We start from the raw sequence: 22,500 nt of genomic DNA, 5'->3' as shown, positions 1-22,500 counted from the left end.
TCCAACCCGGACGTGAAGGACCAGACCGTGGAGCAGTTCAAAGAGCTGCAGAGGCTCCTGCAGACCCAGAACATACAGGGGCCCTGGGCCATGAACCCCCCATGAGACGGGCCCTGTGTGTGTGTGTGTGTGTGTGTGTGTGTGTGTGTGTGTGTGTGTGTGTGTGTGTGTGTGTGTGTGTGTGTGTGTGTGTGTGTGTGTGTGTGTGTGTGTGTGTGTGTGTGTGTGTGTGTGTGTGTGTGTGTGTGTGTGTGTGTGTGTGTGTGTGTGTGTGTGTGTGTGTGTGTGTGTGTGTGTGTGTGTGTGTGTGTGAGAGAGTGTGTGTGTGTGTGTCACAAAGAGTTGCCCAAACACCTTACTGTTCAAAGGTGTAGTCAGTGATTCTAAATATATTTTTTCATGTCAGTGAATGTTTTAAAGCTGCATTGTGTAGAACAGACGGAGTGGTATTCTAGTAGGAATGTTAGAAGAGCATCAGCTTCCATTGCTTTCTGTTTTTTGTTTTTTTGTTTTTTTTTAAGATATTTGTTGGTATTTTTATGCTTTATTGATAGTGTAGAGACAGAGTTGAAATGGGGCAGAGAGGGGAGTGACATGCAGAGAACGACCGCGGGCGGGAATCAAACCCGGGTCCGCTGCTGGGCCCGGCCCGGGGGGGGGGGACGCCCTACCAACTGAGATAAGGGCGCCCCTGCTTTCTGGTTTCTAACACAAATAAAAACATTGTATATTTTCTAAAGAACTTTGTCCTACTATTACCACCATGACGTCACCATGACGTCACCACCATGACGTCACCATGACGTCACCATGACGTCACCACTTTAAATGTTCCCTGTTGGGAAAAGTGTTTTTTATAAAACTAAACTGTATTGTTTTGGTAAATAAAAATATTTTAATTAATAAATAAAATCCAGTCTTTTTTCAAAGTGAGGAGATTAAAGGGTTTAATCCGCTGTGAATATTCTCTCAGATTAAAATAGTAAATGTATTACTAGAAAAAAAACTAGTTCAGTGCCCGTCCAAAAAACTTCATAATCAATCAAGGATGCACACCTTCGTGCTGTGCACAAGCCATATCCAGAAGCTCAGGCCGATCTGACTTACAGTCAGTGTAACTGGATTGGATTAAGACATATACCGAACTAGACACTCGAACGGACCGCGTCACTTGTCTGAGTATACATGGCCCTTCAGGAATCGGATAAATGTCCGATGCATGGCTGTCTCCACTATGCTAGGTGGCGCTGTAGCCCTTTCAACACGTGGTTATAGAGCCACGTCCGGTTCCCTTCCGGCAACAACACTACTATTTTTTTACGTTGTCTCCTTCCACTTCCTTGTGAAATCCTCCACAGGGATTCTCGAGCAGGCGCAGAAGCAAACTCCGATATGCGATGTCCGAACCCTGTATACATGCAGAGAGAATGCCGACTATGAACGAGTTATCTAGGTGTTCTTATCCGACTTCTCTTGTCCGTTATTGTGCCGATTTGTGTGTGAAGTAGATCGGATAAAGGTGTTTACATGCAGTTTACAAGTCCTGTTGAAGTCTTATTAGTTTAGTTACCCGATTATGAGTCTGCATGTTAAAGCACTGAGTGAGAGAGATATGCAAGTCACAGACAGACACACACACACAGACAGACAGACAGACAGACAGACAGACAGACAGACAGACAGACGTTTCTTCCTTTATATAGATAGATATATTGACAGATAACGTGCTCAACAACCACATCAGATTACATTTGACATTTTTCTCAATTCCTCAAAATCAGCTATTTATATGTGTAAACCATTGACCCTTTACTTTGTTTAAAGGTCCCATATTGTGCTAAATGCACTTTTTAAATGTGTTCCAACATATCCATGGGTCCACGGTGTGCCTAGAGACTGCCAAAATATTTAAAAAAATAACAATCTCTCCTTTTCTCACTCTCCCCCTTTCTGAAACCCCCACCCCTCCCCCCCAATATACTCCAGTCAGAATTCTCCTCGTTTCTGACCTCAAAAACTGGAAAGCCAGAAGCTTCCACTGTGCAGCCCACACCCCTATTTCTTATTGGTCCACGGCCCCGAGCTCAAAGATTGTATATTTACGAGGGGAGCTGCAGCTCTTTTTTAAAAAATAGGCCATTGTGAGATTAGCTGAACATCAGCATAGTACAATAAATTATCTGAAAGTTTTTTTCAGCAAACAATTAAAGAAAAACGTATTAGGGACCACTAAGACCATATAATATGGTGTATAATAGAACGTATTAGGGACCACTAAGACCATATAATATGGTGTATAATAGAACCGAAAAGTGTATAATATGGGAGCTTTTGTGTTGTCCTGTTATTCATGATTTGACCGCCTGGTGGCAGCACAATGTAACCGGATGCAAGCCTACCAATCAGGCGTAGCGGGGGCTTGGTGCTACAGGTAGAGACAGGTTAACAGAGAACTGTTCATGTACAAGTCGCCTTTCAGTTTGTCTAAATGAATAAAGTAAGCATTTAAACCCCTAGGAACGAGCGGACAGTTATAAGTTTGAACGGTTAACTGTAGGCTACGGCACGTTAGAACACCAACCGACATGCAGCCTAGTGGCTGATGGGAAGCCGCTACAGTATGTATTGAAAACCACATAGATATCTATTATATAGATATCTATTATATAGATATCTATATAATAGAGTTTAAATGATATCTATTATATAGATATCTCTATAGAAAGAGAAGAGCATCCATGTAAAGGTCCATGTGTATCAGCAGCAGGTCTTCCCTGACAGAGAGATGAGTGAAACAGAGACTTTGATGATCAAATATAAATATGTTGTTATGATCCTTTAACTGTTCTTACAGCTGAAGGAAAGTTACATTTCTGCTGATAGGTTAGAGATGTTACAAGACACACACACACACACACACACACACACACACACACACACACACACACACACACACACACACACACACACACACACACACACACACACACCCTCTGCCTCCATCCAGCGCAGGGCGCGCGCAGCAGCTGCAGGGAGCGCGCGCTGATGGAGAGGCGTGACGCGCCGGATCCTCCAGGATGCAGGTAAGACCCGGTCCGGTCCGCCCGGTACCAGAACTCACGTGACCCTGTAGCGCGGCGTTAGCGCGGCTCGGTTCGGCTCGGCCCGTTCATATCAGATACACAGCGTCCATCTGAATGCAAAGCGGACGGTCCATTCATATGCAAAGCGCTTGTTTTAGTGATGGAGGCTCTGGTCTGCGGTGTGTGTAGGCTCTGTCCGCGAGAGAGAGGGGGCGGTGACGCGCTGTGTTCATGATTCTACACACGTTAACCGGGCCGGTAGCTTTACTATAGCCTGAACCGGGCCGGTAGCTTTACTATAGCCTGGGCCGGGCCGGTACTATGGACAGACAGACAGAGACATGCAGCCTGTATAGAGATAGATAGACACACATAGAGAGGCCTATGAACCGACTACACGCTGTGATGATGCCCCGGACACAGCGTCTGTGTGTCGGGCTGCAGCGGCCGCTCTGCCCGCTGTCACACACAGGCCCGGTGCGTTACCGGAGATCTGTCCGGTGGTAAGAGGGTCAGTGAGGGAGAACCGGGCCGAACCGAGCCGTGAGGGGAGGACACGAGCCTGCTAACGGGGGAAACATCTTAACGGTGATAGAGAGAACATCTGAATAATGATTATTAATGAATTGATGCGGTGGAGCTGCTGAGTGTAAACGAGCCTTTAGATCAGTGTGTGTGTGTGTGTGTGTGTGTGTGTGTGTGTGTGTGTGTGTTTCTCATCGCGTCACTAGCAGCTGATCATTCAATTATAAATAAATCAGATTTTTTTTTATGATCAAAATCAATAACAGACATTTTTATATTGTGTTCTTTTCATCCGTGTTTCCTTGATGTAAGCGTTTGATTCACACACACACACACACACACACACACACACACACACACACACACACACACACACACACACACACACACACACACACACACACACACACACACACACACACACATGTTGATTGATATTCGAATATTATACTGAAGAACGAGCGTTATGGGTTAGGGTTAGTATTAAAGGTGTAGTCAGTGATTCTGAAGAACGCTTGTTCTCACTTAAAAATCACTTTTTGTCTAAATCAGTGAATATCTCCTCATGATCCACTACCTGTCTGTACTGAGTGAATATCTCCTCATGATCCACTACCTGTCTGTACTGTGTGAATATCTCCTCATGATCCGCTACCTGTCTGTACTGTGTGAATATCTCCTCATGATCCACTACCTGTCTGTACTGTGTGAATATCTCCTCATGATCCACTACCTGTCTGTACTGTGTGAATATCTCCTCATGATCCACTACCTGTCTGTACTGAGTGAATATCTCCTCATGATCCACTACCTGTCTGTACTGTGTGAATATCTCCTCATGATCCACTACCTGTCTGTACTGTGTGAATATCTCCTCATGATCCTCTACCTGTCTGTACTGTGTGAATATCTCCTCATGATCCACTACCTGTCTGTACTGTGTGAATATCTCCTCATGATCCACTACCTGTCTGTACTGTGTGAATATCTCCTCATGATCCACTACCTGTCTGTACTGTGTGAATATCTCCTCATGATCCGCTACCTGTCTGTACTGTGTGAATATCTCCTCATGATCCACTACCTGTCTGTACTGTGTGAATATCTCCTCATGATCCGCTACCTGTCTGTACTGTGTGAATATCTCCTCATGATCCACTACCTGTCTGTACTGTGTGAATATCTCCTCATGATCCACTACCTGTCTGTACTGTGTGAATATCTCCTCATGATCCACTACCTGTCTGTACTGTGTGAATATCTCCTCATGATCCACTACCTGTCTGTACTGTGTGAATATCTCCTCATGATCCACTACCTGTCTGTACTGTGTGAATATCTCCTCATGATCCACTACCTGTCTGTACTGTGTGAATATCTCCTCATGATCCACTACCTGTCTGTACTGTGTGAATATCTCCTCATGATCCACTACCTGTCTGTACTGTGTGAATATCTCCTCATGATCCACTACCTGTCTGTACTGTGTGAATATCTCCTCATGATCCACTACCTGTCTGTACTGTGTGTGAGCTGAAATAAATCCAGTGTTAATACACAGCCCAGGCTCTGTAAACAGGGTTAATACACAGCCTAGGCTCTGTAAACAGGGTTAATACACAGCCTAGGCTCTGTAAACAGGGTTAATACACAGCCTAGGCTCTGTAAACAGGGTTAATACACAGCCTAGGCTCTGTAAACAGGGTTAATACACAGCCTAGGCTCTGTAAACAGGGTTAATACACAGCCCAGGCTCTGTAAACAGGGTTAATACACAGCCCAGGCTCTGTAAACAGGGTTAATACACAGCCTAGGCTCTGTAAACAGGATTAATACACAGCCTAGGCTCTGTGAACAGGGTTAATACACAGCCCAGGCTCTGTAAACAGGGTTAATACACAGCCTAGGCTCTGTAAACAGGGTTAATACACAGCCCAGGCTCTGTAAACAGGGTTAATACACAGCCTAGGCTCTGTAAACAGGGTTAATACACAGCCCAGGCTCTGTCAACTGGTATGTAAGCAAAGGGTCTATCGTAGCAACATGCCCGTTTACAGAGCCTAGGCTGTGTATTAACACTGGATTTTTTTTCAGCGCACACACACAGTACAGACAGGTAGCAGACAGACAGGTAGCAGACAGACAGGTAGACAGACAGACAGACAGACAGACAGACAGACAGACAGACAGACAGACAGACAGACAGGTAGACAGACAGACAGACAGACAGACAGACAGACAGACAGACAGACAGACAGACAGACAGACAGACAGACAGACAGGTAGCGGATCATGAGGAGATATTCACTGAGTCCAGGTTCTGGTTCTGGTCTCAGTGTTGTGGTGTAACCCATGTGTGTGTGTGTGTGTGTGTGTGTGTGTGTGTGTGTGTGTGTGTGTGTGTGTGTGTGTGAGTGTACTTGTGTGTGTATATGTGTGTGTGTGTATGTGTGTGTGTGTCTGTGACTGTGTGTGTGTGTGTGTGACTGTGTGTGTGTCTGTGACTGTGTGTGTGTGTGTGTCTGTGACTGTGTGTGTGTGTGTGTGTGTGTGTGACTGTGTGTGTGTGTGTGTGTGTGTGTAGATCCCGTGACCTCTGGTTGACCTCTTGGCCCGTTGGGCAGAATGGACCCGGTCGGCTTCCTGCTGGCGGCCATGTTGGTTTCCATGGCGACGTCCCAGTCACCTGACGCAGGTGAGTTCACAGGTCAATCCTTAGAGATCTGGACTGCGTTCTGAATCTCCTCTTCTTTCTTTTTTCTATTCTACATACTACATCCGACGATAAAAATAATCTAGTTAGGATGCAGTAGGCATACTATTGGGACATACTTTTACTCTCTTATTTCATCTTAACATGGCTCCTTGATCTTGCCTCTTGCTTTTATATCCGTCTCATCCCCGGTTGTTTTCATACGTAGGCTCCGTCGATGTGACGTCACTTCACGTGCGCACTGGATTATGGGTCAGAATCGCCCAAATAGGATGCAGTTTTCAACACTAACAATCTTGGCCGGATGAAGTAGGACATCCGGGTACTTCCAACCATCCTAAATCCTGTAAAGAAGGGAGACACAAGGAATAAGATATAAGCACATTTAAGCTCAAAAAACAGTTTTTTGCCTTTCAAAGTAAAATTTCCATGATCAAGGTTTTTTGATTATTGTGTCTGAACAATTATAGACAAGTTTGAAAACATTTGACACATGTTTTAGTGCTTTGGTATGCTACACTTTGAGTCTATACAGTTAGCACGATGTCAGCCCTAAACTGCTGCATCATGCTTATTATCCAAAATTCTGGGGTTGGGGTGATTTGTGCCAGAGGGCCTGGGGTGAGTTATAAGTAAGTAAGTAAGTAAGTAAAATATATTTATAAAAGCACCTTTATGACAGTTTGCACTGTCCAAAGTGCTGTACATAGTGCATTCAGTAGGTAAACAATGAAGGTAAAATAACAATAACCAAAATAAAAGACATAAAGCCCATACATCCACATAAACACAGATAGTAGTGCAGAGGTAAAATAGTTAATGGGGAGGAAACACCTGTAAGGCTTCGGGGGGGAGTTTGGGACACAGGTGCGGACCAAGGGGTTTCTAAAAGTTATCCCCGGAGGGATAACCACTAAATTGCAACGCGACACTGGGAGGGGGGAGAAAACAAAAAGCACAAAGTTGTGCAGGGCCACACAGGCTACCTTTTAATATTAAAAACTAAAACACGAACGAAACCACCACTGCCAAGCAGCTGAATGGACACACACACAAAACAGAAGACTTAGACACACAGGGAGCACTCAGAGACAACCTCTCACTACCTCTTAAGGTGAGATAATGAGCAGCACAAAGCACTGGGATCTCAGGGCATATATCATCTCCTCACACCTGGGTCCAATCAGCCAATCAGTGCCACACACCAGATTGCAGTGAGGGAATCAGTCACCATTCTCACGGAGAACCTTCCGTTTCCTCACAGGACCACCCCTCTAAGGAACGGCACCTGACGTTCCAACAGGACCCCCCACCCACCCCGGGTGGAGGCCTCCCTGGAGGGGCTAGTGGATCGGAACGGACCGGCTTAAGGCGGGAAACATGAAACGAGGGGTGGATTCTCATTGACCGGGGAAGCAGAAGGCGAAAAGTGACAGGGTTAATCCTTCGAATGATCCTGAAGGGACCAACGAAACGTGGCGGCAATTGGCGAGACTCTACCCGCAGTGGGAGATCCCTTGTGGAGAGCCACACCCTCTGACCCACCCGATAGTTTGGGGCTGGGCGGCAATGCTGTTGTGATGTCTTGTTTCGGGTGCAAATTTTGCAAGCTGCCACAAACTCGCTCACATCTCTACCCATCCGGGGCCACCAGAATCTCCGTTTGAGAAAACCAATAGTGCGACGAACACCAGGGTGATTTGTGAGGTGTGCGGAGTGGCCCCACTCAAGGACTTGTGATCGCACTCGTGCCGGAACATACCGACAGCCTTGGGGCCCCCCTCCTGGGTCAGGCTCCTGCTGTTGAGCCCCCTGAACCACCGAGTCAATCTCCTCGGTCAGTGGGGCACGGATGCGGGTAAGGGGCACAATGGGCTCTGGAGAACTGTCACTATCTGAACACTGGAATCGTATAGATAAGGCATTTAGCCTCCAATTTTTTGAACGTGGACGGCCCTTATGTTTACTAATGACTTCACTAAGTAGAGCGTACTCTGCAGGAACCCCATTTGCAGGAAGAGACACAGAGGGCGAAGAATCAGAGGGAGTCAAGGTCTCAATAACCCCAAGAGTCAGGCGGTCACTGGGGGTAGCACAGGGAAGGCCTACTGAACTGGGAGATTTTGAGACAGAGGCACTGGTGGCAGGAGGAGGCTCACATCCAACAGGTTGGAGTTGAACCGAGTCTGATTCCATCATGTGAGATGCACAGTTTGGACTCCAGCTCATCACCCTCCCAGTCCTCCAATTGATGTGAGGGTTGTGTTCCTTGAGCCACGGGTGTCCCAGAATGAGGGGTAACTGAGGTGTATCAATAAGAAAGAACGTAATCTCTTCCGTGTGATTGCCAATGCGAATGAAAATCGGGCCGGTGACCCTCTCAACCCTACCCCTACCCAAAGGTTGCCCATCCACTGCAGTAATTGCGAGTGGACAAGGGAGATCATAAATGGGTAATTTGAGCTTTTGGGCCAGGGTTGAGTCCATAAAACTACCTGCTGCTCCTGAATCAACAAATGCCGAGAAGGTGCGCCAGTGTCCATCCCAAAATAACTCAAAGGACAAAGGGGTGCGACTACTGGCCACAGGAGGGGAATTATTAAGACTCTGCAAGACCTCCCCAAGGTCTGACACGCCTACCCTGATTCCCTGCTTATTGTGTTTCTGCGTTGAGGGGCACTGGCGAATGAAGTGACCCACACTCCCACAGTATAGACACACGCCACTGCTCATACGCCTCCGTCTTTCCACGGAAGTAAGCCGTGTGTGTCCTATTTGCATGGGTTCCTGATCATCATTGTTAAGGGACCCCTCAGGCAGGGTAGGTCTTTCACAAGGGATACTAAACTCCTCGGACATCTGGTGGGTGTACGCTTGTTTTCTCTCTCTATTGCGCTCACGAATTCTGTTGTCAATTCTAATAGCCAGTGAGATTAAATCCTCAAGTGAATCTGGAACCTCACGGGAAGCGAGCTCATCCTGAACTCTCTCAGACAAGGCATGACTAAAAGTGGTCACTAGAGCCTCCCTGTTCCAACCTGATTGCGTAGCTAAAGTCCGGAATTTAATTGAAAATTCTGCAACGCTTGCAGAGCCCTGACGTAACCTAAGGAGGCGTTTGGCTGCTTCGTGGCCACTAACGTCGTGGTCGAACACACGCCTCATCTCCGCCATGAAGAGGGGCGCGTCAGCGCAGACTGGAGTCTGCCTATCCCATAAGGCTGTAGCCCATGAAAGGGCCTTTTCCGAAAGAAGGGATATTATATATGCAACCCGGGCTCGGTCGGTGCTAAACATAGAGGGTCGTAACTCAAACACTAAACTGCATTGGGTTATAAATCCCTTACACCTCCCTGGATGCCCGTCATAGCGGGCTGGGGTTGCCAGCTTGGTCTCCTGCCCTACAAAAGGGTCATGGGGTGGAACTGGAGGTGCTTGTGCTTGGGTAGGGGTTGGCCCAGGTGGTTGTAAACGGGCCAGTATCTCCCGCAACATGCAGTCCTGCGAGGCCTGTTGCTCTAAAATGGCACGTAGGGTTTGGTCGTGCGAGCCTAACATGGCTCCTTGAGCAGAAATTGCCTGCCTATGGACCTCTAAGCTGTCACTAGCAGCAGCACTAGTGAGGTCCGCTGTGCCCTGCATTGGGCTGCTCATTCTGTAAGGCTTCGGGGGGGAGTTTGGGACACAGGTGCGGACCAAGGGGTTTCTAAAAGTTATCCCCGGAGGGATAACCACTAAATCGCAACGCGACACTGGGAGGGGGGAGAAAACAAAAAGCACAAAGTTGTGCAGGGCCACACAGGCTACCTTTTAATATTAAAAACTAAAACACGAACGAAACCACCACTGCCAAGCAGCTGAATGGACACACACACAAAACAGAAGACTTAGACACACAGGGAGCACTCAGAGACAACCTCTCACTACCTCTTAAGGTGAGATAATGAGCAGCACAAAGCACTGGGATCTCAGGGCATATATCATCTCCTCACACCTGGGTCCAATCAGCCAATCAGTGCCACACACCAGATTGCAGTGAGGGAATCAGTCACCATTCTCACGGAGAACCTTCCGTTTCCTCACAACACCAAGGTGTACATATGGGTTTTGAGCCTTGATTTAAAGGCAGAAATGGAGGGGGAATCACATTTGTCAGGTGGCATTTGGTTCTACAAGGGCGGAGCAGCTAGTGCAAAGTACATTTCTGAGAGTTGTGCCAGTGGCATGGCTGTATACGCTGGTCACCAAAAGAAAGTGATTGTCTACAGTAGCTCAGAAGAGACTGACATCTCCATTCCACTTAACAACACCACTGATGAGAGTTCAGATAGCCAGAAAGATGATGATGGTGACTTTGTCATTGTGAGCTTTGCAGGTAAAACCATTAGATCTGCTAGGCCTTGTTTAAGAAAATTGTCCTTCAATCTTTGTCAAATATTTACTTTATTTACTTATAAAACCTTAAATAAGTGATTGTCTTATGGATTTGTCTTGCATTACAGAGATATATATCAATGGCACAATTTACCCCATGGTATTCTCTCTTGTGGCACAACTTACAGCACACTGGGGGCAAGTTGTGCCACAAGACAACTTTTTTTCCGAAAGCTATATTTCTTAAACAGTTGATTTCAGATCCAAAGTTATTGTTGCCAGGGATGCACAACACCCTGAAATATATGTACAAATTTGAGTTGGAGACTTTACTGTCAAGGCCTGACTTTAAAATCACTTTGAGTAAAAAGTGGCACAACTCATGCCACTCTCCCCTACTTTATAGTAGAAAGTATGCGATTGGGAACGCAGGGCTACTTTTGTAGCTAGTGTGAGTGTGCCCCCCCCCTTAGAGGCTCAGTCCTCTTCACAGCAGACCCGAGTTAGAATCCAGCCCGGGTCGTTCTCTGCATGTCATTCCCCTCTCTGTCTGTCTGTCTGTCTGTCCTCTTCACAGCAGACCCGGGTTAGAATCCAGCCCGGGTCGTTCTCTGCATGTCATTCCCCTCTCTGACACATTTCATCTCTGTCTCTACACACTGTCTGATAACGCAAAAATAAATCAGTACATCCGTAGTTCTGACCCGTCTCTTGATTTCCAGGTGAACTGGACCTGAACCGGACGGCTGAATCGCGCCCCAACCCTAACCCTAACCCTGGCCCCCCCTCTCAACCTAACCCTGGCCCCCCCTCCCACCCTGGCCGGGGGGGCTTGGGTTCGGCGGAGGACCCTGATGCTGGAGCTCAGGGCATCCACCTGCTGCTGCGTCCTCCTGACCTGCTGTCTCCGTCCCTGGCCCCTCCCCCCCTGCCCCCCCTCGCCCCCCCGGCCCCCCCCCTGGAGGCCTGGGGGTCTGGAGACTACCTGGAGACGCTCTCCTTCATGGACCCAGACTCTCTCTCCTTCATGGAGCCCGATGGAGAGGAGCTTTCCCTGGGCTCGTATGACTCCGGTTTCCCCTCCCGCCCGGTTCTGGAGCTCTCGCCCTCCCCCCAGACGCCCCGCAGCCCTCTGGAGCTGTCCCCCTCCGCGCCCACGCCCCGGACCCCCTCACACACACACCCCAGCCCCCCAGACGTCTTCCCTTCCTGGGATGACGAGGACTACGATGAGCTGGTTCCTCTGGAGCCCACGGAGGTGCTGCTGCCCGACATGAACAGTCTGGAGTATTACAGCAACCTGCTGGAGCGCGGCCGGGTGCCCCCCACCCCCCACAGACCCCCCATCTCCCCCACAGCCACACACAGCCTGCCTACCACCACCAGCTTCCTGCCTTCCCCCGGACACACTCCCACTCTCTCTCCCACTGTCCCAGCCCTGGAGCACCAACCTGAACCCTTACCCACTGTCCCAGGCCCCCCCTCTCTCAGGACCCCCCCTCCCCCTCGGCCCCCGGCCAACACCACGGGCCGAGTGCCCCCCCCTCCCCCGCTGGGACCCCCGACGCGCCCGGAGCGACCGGAGAAGACAGACAGGACAGACAGGACTAACCCTCCACTAGTAGAGAAGCCTCCGCTGGTGGAACAGAAGCCTCCAGTGGTTATAAAGGTCCCAGTGAAGGTCCCTCCCCCCCGGTCGACCCCCCCTGCCCCCCGGACCACCCCCCCTCCCTCTCTGTCCCGTGTCCCGGCCGTCAGTCTGACTCGCGCCCCCCCACACACACCCCCCACCAGGCAGTACCTGTGTAACGTCACCCGGCCCGAGCTGTACCTGGTCCGAGTGGGTAAGAACTGCAAAGATTCACTGGTTTAGTGTTTGAGTTTAAGTTGCTTTATTCAGGCCTGTGGGGACATTGGGTTTGCATTCAGAGGAGAGAAGGTTTTCAGCTTAGCAAACAAATACAATACCAATATACAAATACAATACAAAACATAAACACACAGCGATAAACCAAAGACACACGATGGGGAAAGATGTTCTGCTTTATGTAACATTCGGTTCCAGACATGTCGGATGTGGAGAATTGTCCAGTTGTAATTTCTGACCTCAAAGTGTTCAAACTGTAAAACATTAAACGTTAGACCAACCCTCTAACCCCAAACCTCTAACCCCAACCCTCTAACCCCAACCCTCTCACCCTCTAACCCCCTAACCCTCTAACCCCGACCCTCTAACCCTGACCCTCTAACCCCAACCCTCTAACCCCAACCCTCTCACCCCCTAACCCTCTAACCTCCTAACCCTCTAACCCTCTAACCCCAACCCTCTAACCCCAACCCTCTCACCCCCTAACCCTCTAACCTCCTAACCCTCTAACCCTCTAACCCTGACCCTCTAACCCCAACCCTCTAACCCCAACCCTCTAACCCCAACCCTCTAACCCCAACCCTCTAACCCTAACCCTCTAACCCCAAACCTCTAACCCTGACCCTAACCCCAACCCTCTAACCCCAAACCTCTAACCCCGACCCTCTAACCCCGACCCTCTAACCCCGACCCTCTAACCCTGACCCTCTAACCCCGACCCTCTAACCCTGACCCTCTAACCCTGACCCATTCATGGATATACAGACATACAGGGTATAGACATACAGTACATAGACATACAGTACATAGAGACACAGTACATAGACATACAGTACATAGACATAGACATACAGTACATAGACATACAGTACATAGACATACAGTACATAGACATACAGTACATAGACATACAGTACATAGACATACAGTACATAGACATACAGTACATAGACATACAGTACATAGAGACACAGTATATAGATGTACAGGATATTTATCATGTAAATCATTGATGTGACGTTAGAAACCTGATTCCAGTGAAGTCTGGTAGAGATGGATCTGCTCAGAGTTCATCAGGAGGAAAATGACCAAGTCTGGATCGCAGCATTGTTATGATATTGATGGATAATTGTCTGTCTGTCTGTCTGTCTGTCTGTCTAATCTCTGTCTGTCTGTCTGTCTGTCTGTCTGTCTGTCTGTCTGTCTGTCTGTCTGTCTGTCTGCCTGCCTGTCTGTCTGCCTGTCTGTCTCTCAGTGGGTTCTAAAGGTTCTTCAGGGTTCCTTCAGGTCCGAGACGTTCTGAGGAAAGAGTTCAACCGCTCAGTGGAGCTTCAGGTAGGACAAGCCTTACCATGCCTAACCCTAACCCAAGCCTTTGGTTCATTACTTTACAGATAAAACCATGCAGTGTCCGAAGCCTTTCTGAATGGGTTAGTGATCACAGGTCTCTCGTCACTCCAGGGATTATATTAACCCTTTAGGCGCCGGGTTTTATTTTGAAAAATACTTTATTTTGACACCTAATTTTCAGAAGGCTCTGGATTGAAAGTGGTTTGAGATGGAGACAAAGTGTAAATGAGACAAATATTGAGAATGACCTGAATTGCCTGAAACACTGTGTTCTTTGGAGCTGCTTTACAGTGTCTGTGCTTTAAGCCTCATATTATATTTCTTCCTCTCAGTTCCTCAGAACTCCGTCCAGCTTTGCCTTCAGAGTGGTGTCCGGCCCGTTGATCTACACGTCCATGTCTGTGCTGAATGCGCTCCGTAGCTACCCCGGCCCCCCCTCTGTGGCCCCCCTAGTGGCCCCCCCCGACGCCCACTACCACGTCCACACGCAGCTGCAGTTTGTGCCTCTCAGTGTGGACATAAGGCTGTGTAGCTTCAGCGAGAGGGTGGAGAGAGGACTGACGTTAGCCTACAGAGAGACACAGAGACGCGCTAACGAGGAGGAGGATGTGACTGTACAGGTGAGAGAGAGAGAGAGAGAGAGAGAGAGAGAGACAGACAGACAGACAGACAGACAGACAGAGACAGAGAGAGACACACATATACACACACACGCACACAAACACACACACACACACACACACACACACACACACACACACACACACACACACACACACACACACACACACGCACACTCTTCTTTTTTATGTACAGTATCTGACAAAAGTGAGTACACCCCTCACATTTCTTCAAATATTTCATTATATCTTTTCATGGGACAACACTGAAGAAATGACACTTTGATACAATGTCAAGTAGTCAGTGTACAGCTTGTATAACAGTGTAAATTTACTGTCCCCTCAAAATAACTCGACACACAGCCATTAATGTCTAAAGTGCAACGACAGTGAGAGTACGTGGAGGTTTGCGGGGTCGGAGTAAGTCGCTGTAATACTGTCCTTTACACAGCTCTGCTCCTCACCACTGCTGCCTACCCCCAATCTCACAATCTAACACCCCTGAGTGAAAATGTCCAAATTGGGCCCAAAGTGTCAATATTTTGTGTGGCCACTATATTTTTCCAGCACTGCCTTAACCCTCTTGGGCATGGAGTTCACCAGAGCTTCACAGGTTGCCACTGGAATCCTCTTCCACTCATTCATGACGACATCAAGGACATGTTGGCATTCAGTGAACTGTAGATCCCCAGTGCTGGCAGCACTCATTTAGCCCCAGACCATGACACTCCAACCACCATGCTTGACTCTAGGCTAGACACACTTGTCTTTGTACTCCTCACCTGGTTGCCGCTCCACACTCTTAACACCATCTGAACCAAATAAGTTTATCTTGGTCTCATCAGACCACAGGACATGGTTGCAGTAATCCATGTCCGTAGTCTGCTTGTCTTCAGCAAAGTTTTTGTGGGCTTTCTTGTGCATCATCTTTAGAATAGGCTTTCTTCTGGGACGACAGCCATGCAGACCAGTATGATGCAGAGTGCGGCGTATGGTCTGAGCACTGACAGGTTGACCCCCCACCACTTCAAGCCCTGCAGCAATGCTGGCAGCACACATACGTCTATTTTCCAAAGCCAACCTCTGGTTATGACCCTGAGCACGTGCACTCAACCTTCGTAAACTGGGCTGCAGGGCAGTATTGCAACATGATAACGACCCCAAACACACCTCCGAACGACCACTGCCTTGCTAAAGAAGCTGAGGGTAAAGGTGATGGACTGGCCAAGCATGTCACCAGACCTAAACCCTATTGAGCATCTTTGGGGCATCCTCAAACGGAAGGTGGAGGAGCGCAAGGTCTTTAATATCCACCAGCTCTGTGATGCTGTCATAAATGGGTGGAAGAGGGTTCCAGTTGCAACCTGTGAAGCTCTAGTGAACTCCATGCCCAAGAGGGTTAAGGCAGTGCTGGGAAGTAATGATGGCCACACAAAATATTGACGCTTTGGGCCCAATTTGGACATTTTTTCTTAGGGGTGTACTCACTTTTGTTGCCTTCAGTTTAGACATTAATGGCTGTGTGTCGAGTTATTTTGAGGCGACAGTAAATTTACACTGTTATACAAGCTGTACACTGACTACTTTACATTGTATCAAAGTGTCATTTCTTCAGTGTTGTCCCATGGAAAGATATAATGAAATATTTGAAGAAATGTGAGGGGTGTACTCACTTTTGTGAGATACTGTAAATCCCTTTGTGTTACATTTTTGTGTATGCAAAGCGTTATATAAATAAAGCTTGATTGTGTCCACCAGCTCCTGAACATCTCAGTGGTGCGTGCTAACCCTATTGTCTGTCTGTCTGTCTGTCTGTCTGTCTGTCTGTCTGTCTGTCTGTCTGTCTGTCTGTCTGTCTGTCTATCTATCTATCTATCTATCTATCTATCTATCTATCTATCTATCTATCTATCTATCTATCTATCTATCTATCTATCTATCTATCTATCTATCTATCTATCTATCTATCTATCTATCTATCTATCTATCTATCTATCTATCTATCTATCCCTCCTTCCCTCCCTGCAGCTCCTGAATATCTCTGGTTCCTCCCATCCGAAGGCTCCGGTGGACATAACCTTCGCTGTGCGTCGGGGGAGGGGCCTATATGGCGAGGGGCGTGTCCTCTCTGGCGAGGGGAGGAGCTTAGTGAGCGGGTCACATGTCGCCTCTCACCTCAGACGACTCAGTCTGGTGGAGTTCAGCTTCTACATGGGATTCCCCGCGCTGCACGTCGCTGAACGTAAGTTACGCCTCGTTTCCACCGAGTAGAGCGGGTCGGGTCGGAGCGGCTCACTTCTAACAATCTCTGTGGTGTTTCCACCGCCGACCCTACCCTTACTGGTAGGGCGGGGTTTATGACCCTACCCTTACTGGTGGGGCGGGGTTTATGACCCTACCCTTACTGGTAGGGCGGGGTTTATGACCCTACCCTTACTGGTAGGGCGGGGTTTATGACCCTACCCTTACTGGTATGGAGGGGTTTATGACCCTACCCTTACTGGTAGGGAGGGGTTTATGACCCTACCCTTACTCGTAGGGCGGGGTTTATGACCCTACCCTTACTGGTAGGGCGGGGTTTAGGCTGGACTGCGATAGCCGCCGCCAGAATGTGGGTCGAACTATCGGGCTGTGGAACAACTGTGGTCAAGCCAGCGGTCTCTTGTTTTTGCTGGGTCAAACCAGCCGCTTCTTTATTTATTCCCCCCGTGTTGTTGTGAGCACAGAGACGGCTCGGTGCAACTGATAGAGACAGTGAGCGAACAGCGCTGGCTGCGGCAGCTACGTGACATCGTAGCAGTGGAAATGATTCTTTCGACCAATAAACGGACGGCATGTGTAGCTCCACCCTTTCAGGCGGCTAGTACCCCTACGGAGGAGTACTGAGATCGGGAGCGGCTCAGAGCGGTTAGGTGCGCTTAAACCGTACCCTACCCAACTTTTAGTAAATGAAAAGCCAAACTACCCGGACCGAACCGCTCCGACCCAACCCGCTCTACTCGGTGGAAACAAGGCAATAGAGAGACACACACACACACACACACACACACACACACACACACACACACACACCTTTATAATGTGTGTTAATGTTGAATGTGTGTCCACAGCTTTCCTCTACCCCGAGCTGAACACCAGTCACCACCTGCGGTCCACCTGGGTCCGGACAGGTGGGTGTCATGTGATCAGATGTGTTTCTACTGTGTGTGTGTGTGTGTATGTGTGTATGTGTGTGTGTGTGTGTGTGTGTGTGTGTGTTTCAGCCCTTGCTTGTGTTACTCTTGTCCCTTCTCATCCTGTCCTCTAGTAAAGCGTCCCTGGGTCTGTTGAATGGCCCAATATAAAACAAAGCTATTGTTATTATTACTGAAATTACAGACATACTTTCAATACACAATGAGGATTTGTGTGTGTGCTTGCGTGCGTGCGTGTGTGTGCCTGTGTGTGTGCGCCTGTATGTGTGTGCGTGCGTGAATGCGTGTGTGTGTATGTGTGTGCGTGTGTGTGTGCGTGCGTGTGTGTGTGTGTGTGTGCGCCTGTGTGTGTGCGCCTGTGTGTGTGTGTGTGTGTATGTGTGTGTGTGTGCGCCTGTGTGTGTGCGCCTGTGTGTGTATGTGTGCGCCTGTGTGTGTGCCTGTGTATGTGTGTGTGTGCGTGCGTGTGTGTGTGTGTGTGTGCGCCTGTGTGTGTGCGCCTGTGTGTGTGTGTGTGTGTATGTGTGTATGTGTGCGCCTGTGTATGTGTGTGCGTGCGTGTGTGTGTGTGTGTATCAGTGTTACTAGGGGTCCAGGATCACACCGTGGCAGAGAGGAGTTTCAAAGCGCGGATGGAGCGGCGTCTGGCTCTGCTGTTAGAGGAAGGACTGCAGGCGGCCAGCGGGGGGCGCCACAGACGAGCTACTGCAGCCGGGAACTACAGTCTGCAGGTTAACAAACACACACACACCCTGCGTTCCAAATCTCATACTCTTTCTTTTTCCTACACTACATACTAAAGTACAGAAGAGTTTTAGTCTTTTTACTACACTACATACTAAAGTACAGAAGAGTTTTAGGGCCACAGACAGGAGAGAAAAGAAAATCAGATAAGGGAGATTTTTTTTTCATTATGTCAAGAAGAAAGACGAATACTCCAAAATGCTATTGGAGTTAATGGGGCATTTATGTATTTTCAGCATACTACAATTGACGTGCATGTACAGAGACATCCTAAATCTTTTCCTGGCATACTTTTTACGGCTGGACAGGGAGGACACAGGCGCGGAGACAGTACCAGTTTAAGAAGGTTTATTTTAAAAGAATCAGCTGGGGTTCGGCCGTGATCCGGGGAAAATCCTACTGTCCTGGGGGAGGGGGGAGGGGTGGGGGGTCCAGGGGGAGGGGGGAGGCGTGGGGGGTCCAGGGGGAGAGCAACGGAGAATGTCCAGGGGCTTGGGCGAGAGCAGGCCAGAGCAGGCGGGCAGATGAGTCCGGGGGGAAGTGCTCGCTGGTGCAGGCTGGAGCCGATGGGGGAATCAGACCGGGAGAGTGCGTGAACTGAGACTACAATCTGGCCGTGTCTGGAAGGTCGGGCCGGGTATATGAAGAGCGGTTGATTGGTGATTGCTGGCAGCTGTGAACGCTGGCACCTGACTCCAACGCACCTGACTCCAACCCTGCAATAAACCAGACAAGGAAACGGGCAAAGGGCAAACACAACACAGAGGCAAAGAGGCTCAGGCAGGATCGTGACAATACTAAATAGTAGGGAAGTATGGGGATTGGAACGCAGGGACAGTCTCTCTCTTACCTGTCTGTCTCTAACCTGTCTGTCTCTAACCTGTCCGTCTCTAACCTGTCTAACCCTCTACCCGTCTGTCTCTAACCTGTCTGTCTCTAACCTCTCTGTCTCTAACCTGTCTGTCTCTAACCTGTCTAACCCTCTACCTGTCTGTCTCTAACCTGTCTGTCTCTAACCTGTCTGTCTCTAACCTGTCTGTCTCTAACCTGTCTGTCTCTAACCTGTCTGTCTCTAACCTCTCTGTCTCTAACCTGTCTGTCTCTAACCTCTCTGTCTCTAACCTGTCTGTCTCTAACCTGTCTAACCCTCTACCTGTCTGTCTCTAACCTGTCTGTCTCTAACCTGTCTGTCTCTATCCTGTCTGTCTCTCTAACCTGTCTGTCTCTCTAACCTGTCTGTCTCTAACCTGTCTGTCTCTAACCTGTCTCTCTCTAACCTGTCTAACCCTCTCCCTGTCTCCCTCCAGGTGGTGCGTGTCTCACACCTGTCCTCCCCTGACTCCCCTCTCGAGGTGTTTTACTGTCTAACCCTCTACCTGTCTGTCCCCCCAGGTGGTGCGTGTCTCACACCTGTCCTCCCCTGACTCCCCTCTCGAGGTGTTTTACTGTCTAACCCTCTACCTGTCTCCCTCCAGGTGGTGCGTGTCTCACACCTGTCCTCCCCTGACTCCCCTCTCGAGGTGTTTTACTGTCTAACCCTCTACCTGTCTGTCCCCCCAGGTGGTGCGTGTCTCACACCTCTCCTCCCCTGACTCCCCTCTCGAGGTGTTTTACTGTCTAACCCTCTACCTGTCTGTCTGTCTCTAACCTGTCTAACCCTCTACCTGTCTGTCCCTCCAGGTGGTGCGTGTCTCACACCTCTCCTCCCCTGACTCCCCTCTCGAGGTGTTTTACTGTCTAACCCTCTACCTGTCTGTCTGTCTCTAACCTGTCTAACCCTCTACCTGTCTGTCCCCCCAGGTGGTGCGTGTCTCACACCTCTCCCCCCCTGACTCCCCTCTCGAGGTGTTTTACTGTCTAACCCTCTACCTGTCTGTCCCCAGGTGGTGCGTGTCTCACACCTGTCCTCCCCTGACTCCCCTCTCGAGGTGTCTTACTGTCTAACCCTCTACCTGTCTGTCTGTCTCTAACCTGTCTAACCTTCTACCTGTCTGTCTGTCTCTAACCTGTCTAACCCTCTACCTGTCTGTCCCCCCAGGTGGTGCGTGTCTCACACCTCTCCTCCCCTGACTCTCCTCTCGAGGTGTTTTACTTCGCGGAGCGGCCTGACGGACAGAGAGTCTCCGCCGAGGAGACGGCCGCGACGCTCAACAGAGTCAACCTGCAACGAGCTGCGATAGTGCTGGGACACCGAGTCCTGAAACCACTGGCTACTGGTGAGAGACAGACAGGCAGACAGACAGACAGACAGACAGACAGTCAGACAGACAGTCAGACAGAGCTGCTATAGTGCTGGGACACCGAGTCCTGAAACCACTGGCTACTGGTGAGAGACAGACAGACAGACAGACAGACAGACAGACAGACAGACAGACAGACAGACAGACAGACAGAGCTGCGATAGTGCTGGGACACCGAGTCCTGAAACCACTGGCTACTGGTGAGAGACAGACAGACAGACAGACAGACAGACAGACAGACAGACAGACAGACAGACAGACAGACAGACAGACAGTCAGACAGAGCTGCTATAGTGCTGGGACACCGAGTCCTGAAACCACTGGCTACTGGTGAGAGACAGACAGACAGACAGACAGACAGACAGACAGACAGACAGACAGACAGACAGACAGACAGACAGACAGACAGACAGACAGACAGTCAGACAGAGCTGCTATAGTGCTGGGACACCGAGTCCTGAAACCACTGGCTACTGGTGAGAGACAGACAGACAGACAGACAGACAGACAGACAGACAGACAGACAGACAGACAGACAGACAGACAGACAGACAGACAGACAGTCAGACAGAGCTGCTATAGTGCTGGGTCACCGAGTCCTGAAACCACTGGCTACTGGTGAGAGACAGACAGACAGACAGACAGACAGACAGACAGACAGACAGACAGACAGACAGTCAGACAGAGCTGCTATAGTGCTGGGACACCGAGTCCTGAAACCACTGGCTACTGGTGAGAGACAGACAGACAGACAGACAGACAGACAGACAGACAGACAGACAGACAGACAGACAGTCAGACAGAGCTGCTATAGTGCTGGGACACCGAGTCCTGAAACCACTGGCTACTGGTGAGAGACAGACAGACAGACAGACAGACAGACAGACAGACAGACAGACAGACAGACAGACAGACAGACAGACAGACAGACAGACACAGTCAGACAGAGCTGCGATAGTGCTGGGACACCGAGTCCTGAAACCACTGGCTACTGGTGAGAGACAGACAGACAGACAGACAGACAGACAGACAGACAGACAGACAGACAGTCAGACAGAGCTGCGATAGTGCTGGGACACAGAGTACTGAGACCACTGGCTACAGGTAACAAACACACACACACACACACACACACACAATCACACACAGGTATAATAGGTTTCTCTCTCTGGTCCCTAACCTGTCTCTCTCTCTCTCCCTGTCTCTCTCTCTCTCTCCCTGTCTCTCTCTCTCTCCCTGTCTCTCTCTCTCTCCCTGTCTCTCTCTCTCTCTCTCTCCCTGTCTCTCCCTGTAGCTGTGGAGAGCCTGTCTGTCCCCTCAGAGAGAGAGACAGGCAGAGTTGGCGTGTGGCTGGTGGTGGGTGTGATCGTCCCCGTGCTGCTGGCGCTCTTCATCATCATCATCCTCTACGTCAAACTCTGCGGATCAGAGAAACTGGAGTTCCAACCGGACGCCATCAACACCATCCAACAGAGACAGAAGGTGTGTGTGTGTGTGTGTGTGTGTGTGTGTGTCTGGGTGTGTGTGTGTGTGTGTGTGTGTGTGTGTGTGTGTGTGTGTGTGTGTGTGTGTGTGTGTGTGTGTGTGTGTGTGTGTGTGTGTGTGTGTGTGTGTGTGTGTGTGTGTGTGTGTGTCTGTGTGTGTGTGTGTGTGTGTGTGTGTGTCTGTGTGTGTGTCTGGGTGTGTGTGTGTGTGTGTGTGTGTGTGTGTGTGTGTGTGTGTGTGTGTGTGTCTGGGTGTGTGTGTGTGTGTGTGTGTGTGTGTGTGTGTCTGTGTGTGTGTGTGTGTGT

General features: G+C 49.4%; 2 protein-coding genes across 2 annotated transcripts in view; both read left to right on the top strand.

The window, feature by feature from the left end:
- irf5 (interferon regulatory factor 5) overlaps positions 1 to 897 on the top strand; it is a 15,019-nt gene extending 14,122 nt beyond the window's left edge. The window contains exon 11 of the mRNA XM_080054700.1: positions 1 to 897. This exon is cut by the window's left edge and continues 84 nt beyond it. Coding sequence (XP_079910826.1) covers positions 1 to 105 — 105 coding nt within the window. The 3' untranslated portion in view covers positions 106 to 897.
- Positions 898 to 6,233: 5,336 nt separating this feature from the next.
- Positions 6,234 to 22,500, top strand: part of LOC307270810 (UPF0606 protein KIAA1549-like) — a gene marked incomplete at both ends in the record, with an annotated part of 30,282 nt that continues 14,015 nt past the window's right edge. The window contains 10 exons of the mRNA XM_080054695.1: positions 6,234 to 6,303; positions 11,418 to 12,539; positions 13,818 to 13,897; positions 14,245 to 14,532; positions 16,594 to 16,774; positions 17,643 to 17,702; positions 18,306 to 18,457; positions 19,778 to 19,822; positions 20,554 to 20,686; positions 22,005 to 22,192. Coding sequence (XP_079910821.1) covers positions 6,234 to 6,303; positions 11,418 to 12,539; positions 13,818 to 13,897; positions 14,245 to 14,532; positions 16,594 to 16,774; positions 17,643 to 17,702; positions 18,306 to 18,457; positions 19,778 to 19,822; positions 20,554 to 20,686; positions 22,005 to 22,192 — 2,319 coding nt within the window. The remainder of the gene's footprint in view (positions 6,304 to 11,417; positions 12,540 to 13,817; positions 13,898 to 14,244; positions 14,533 to 16,593; positions 16,775 to 17,642; positions 17,703 to 18,305; positions 18,458 to 19,777; positions 19,823 to 20,553; positions 20,687 to 22,004; positions 22,193 to 22,500) is intronic.

This window comes from Ammodytes marinus (assembly GCF_949987685.1).
Source record: "Ammodytes marinus genome assembly, contig: scaffold_36, whole genome shotgun sequence".
NCBI lineage: Eukaryota > Metazoa > Chordata > Actinopteri > Uranoscopiformes > Ammodytidae > Ammodytes > Ammodytes marinus.
The sequence above is the reverse complement of the archived record's forward strand: the minus strand, read 5'-3'. Positions and strand labels throughout refer to the sequence as shown.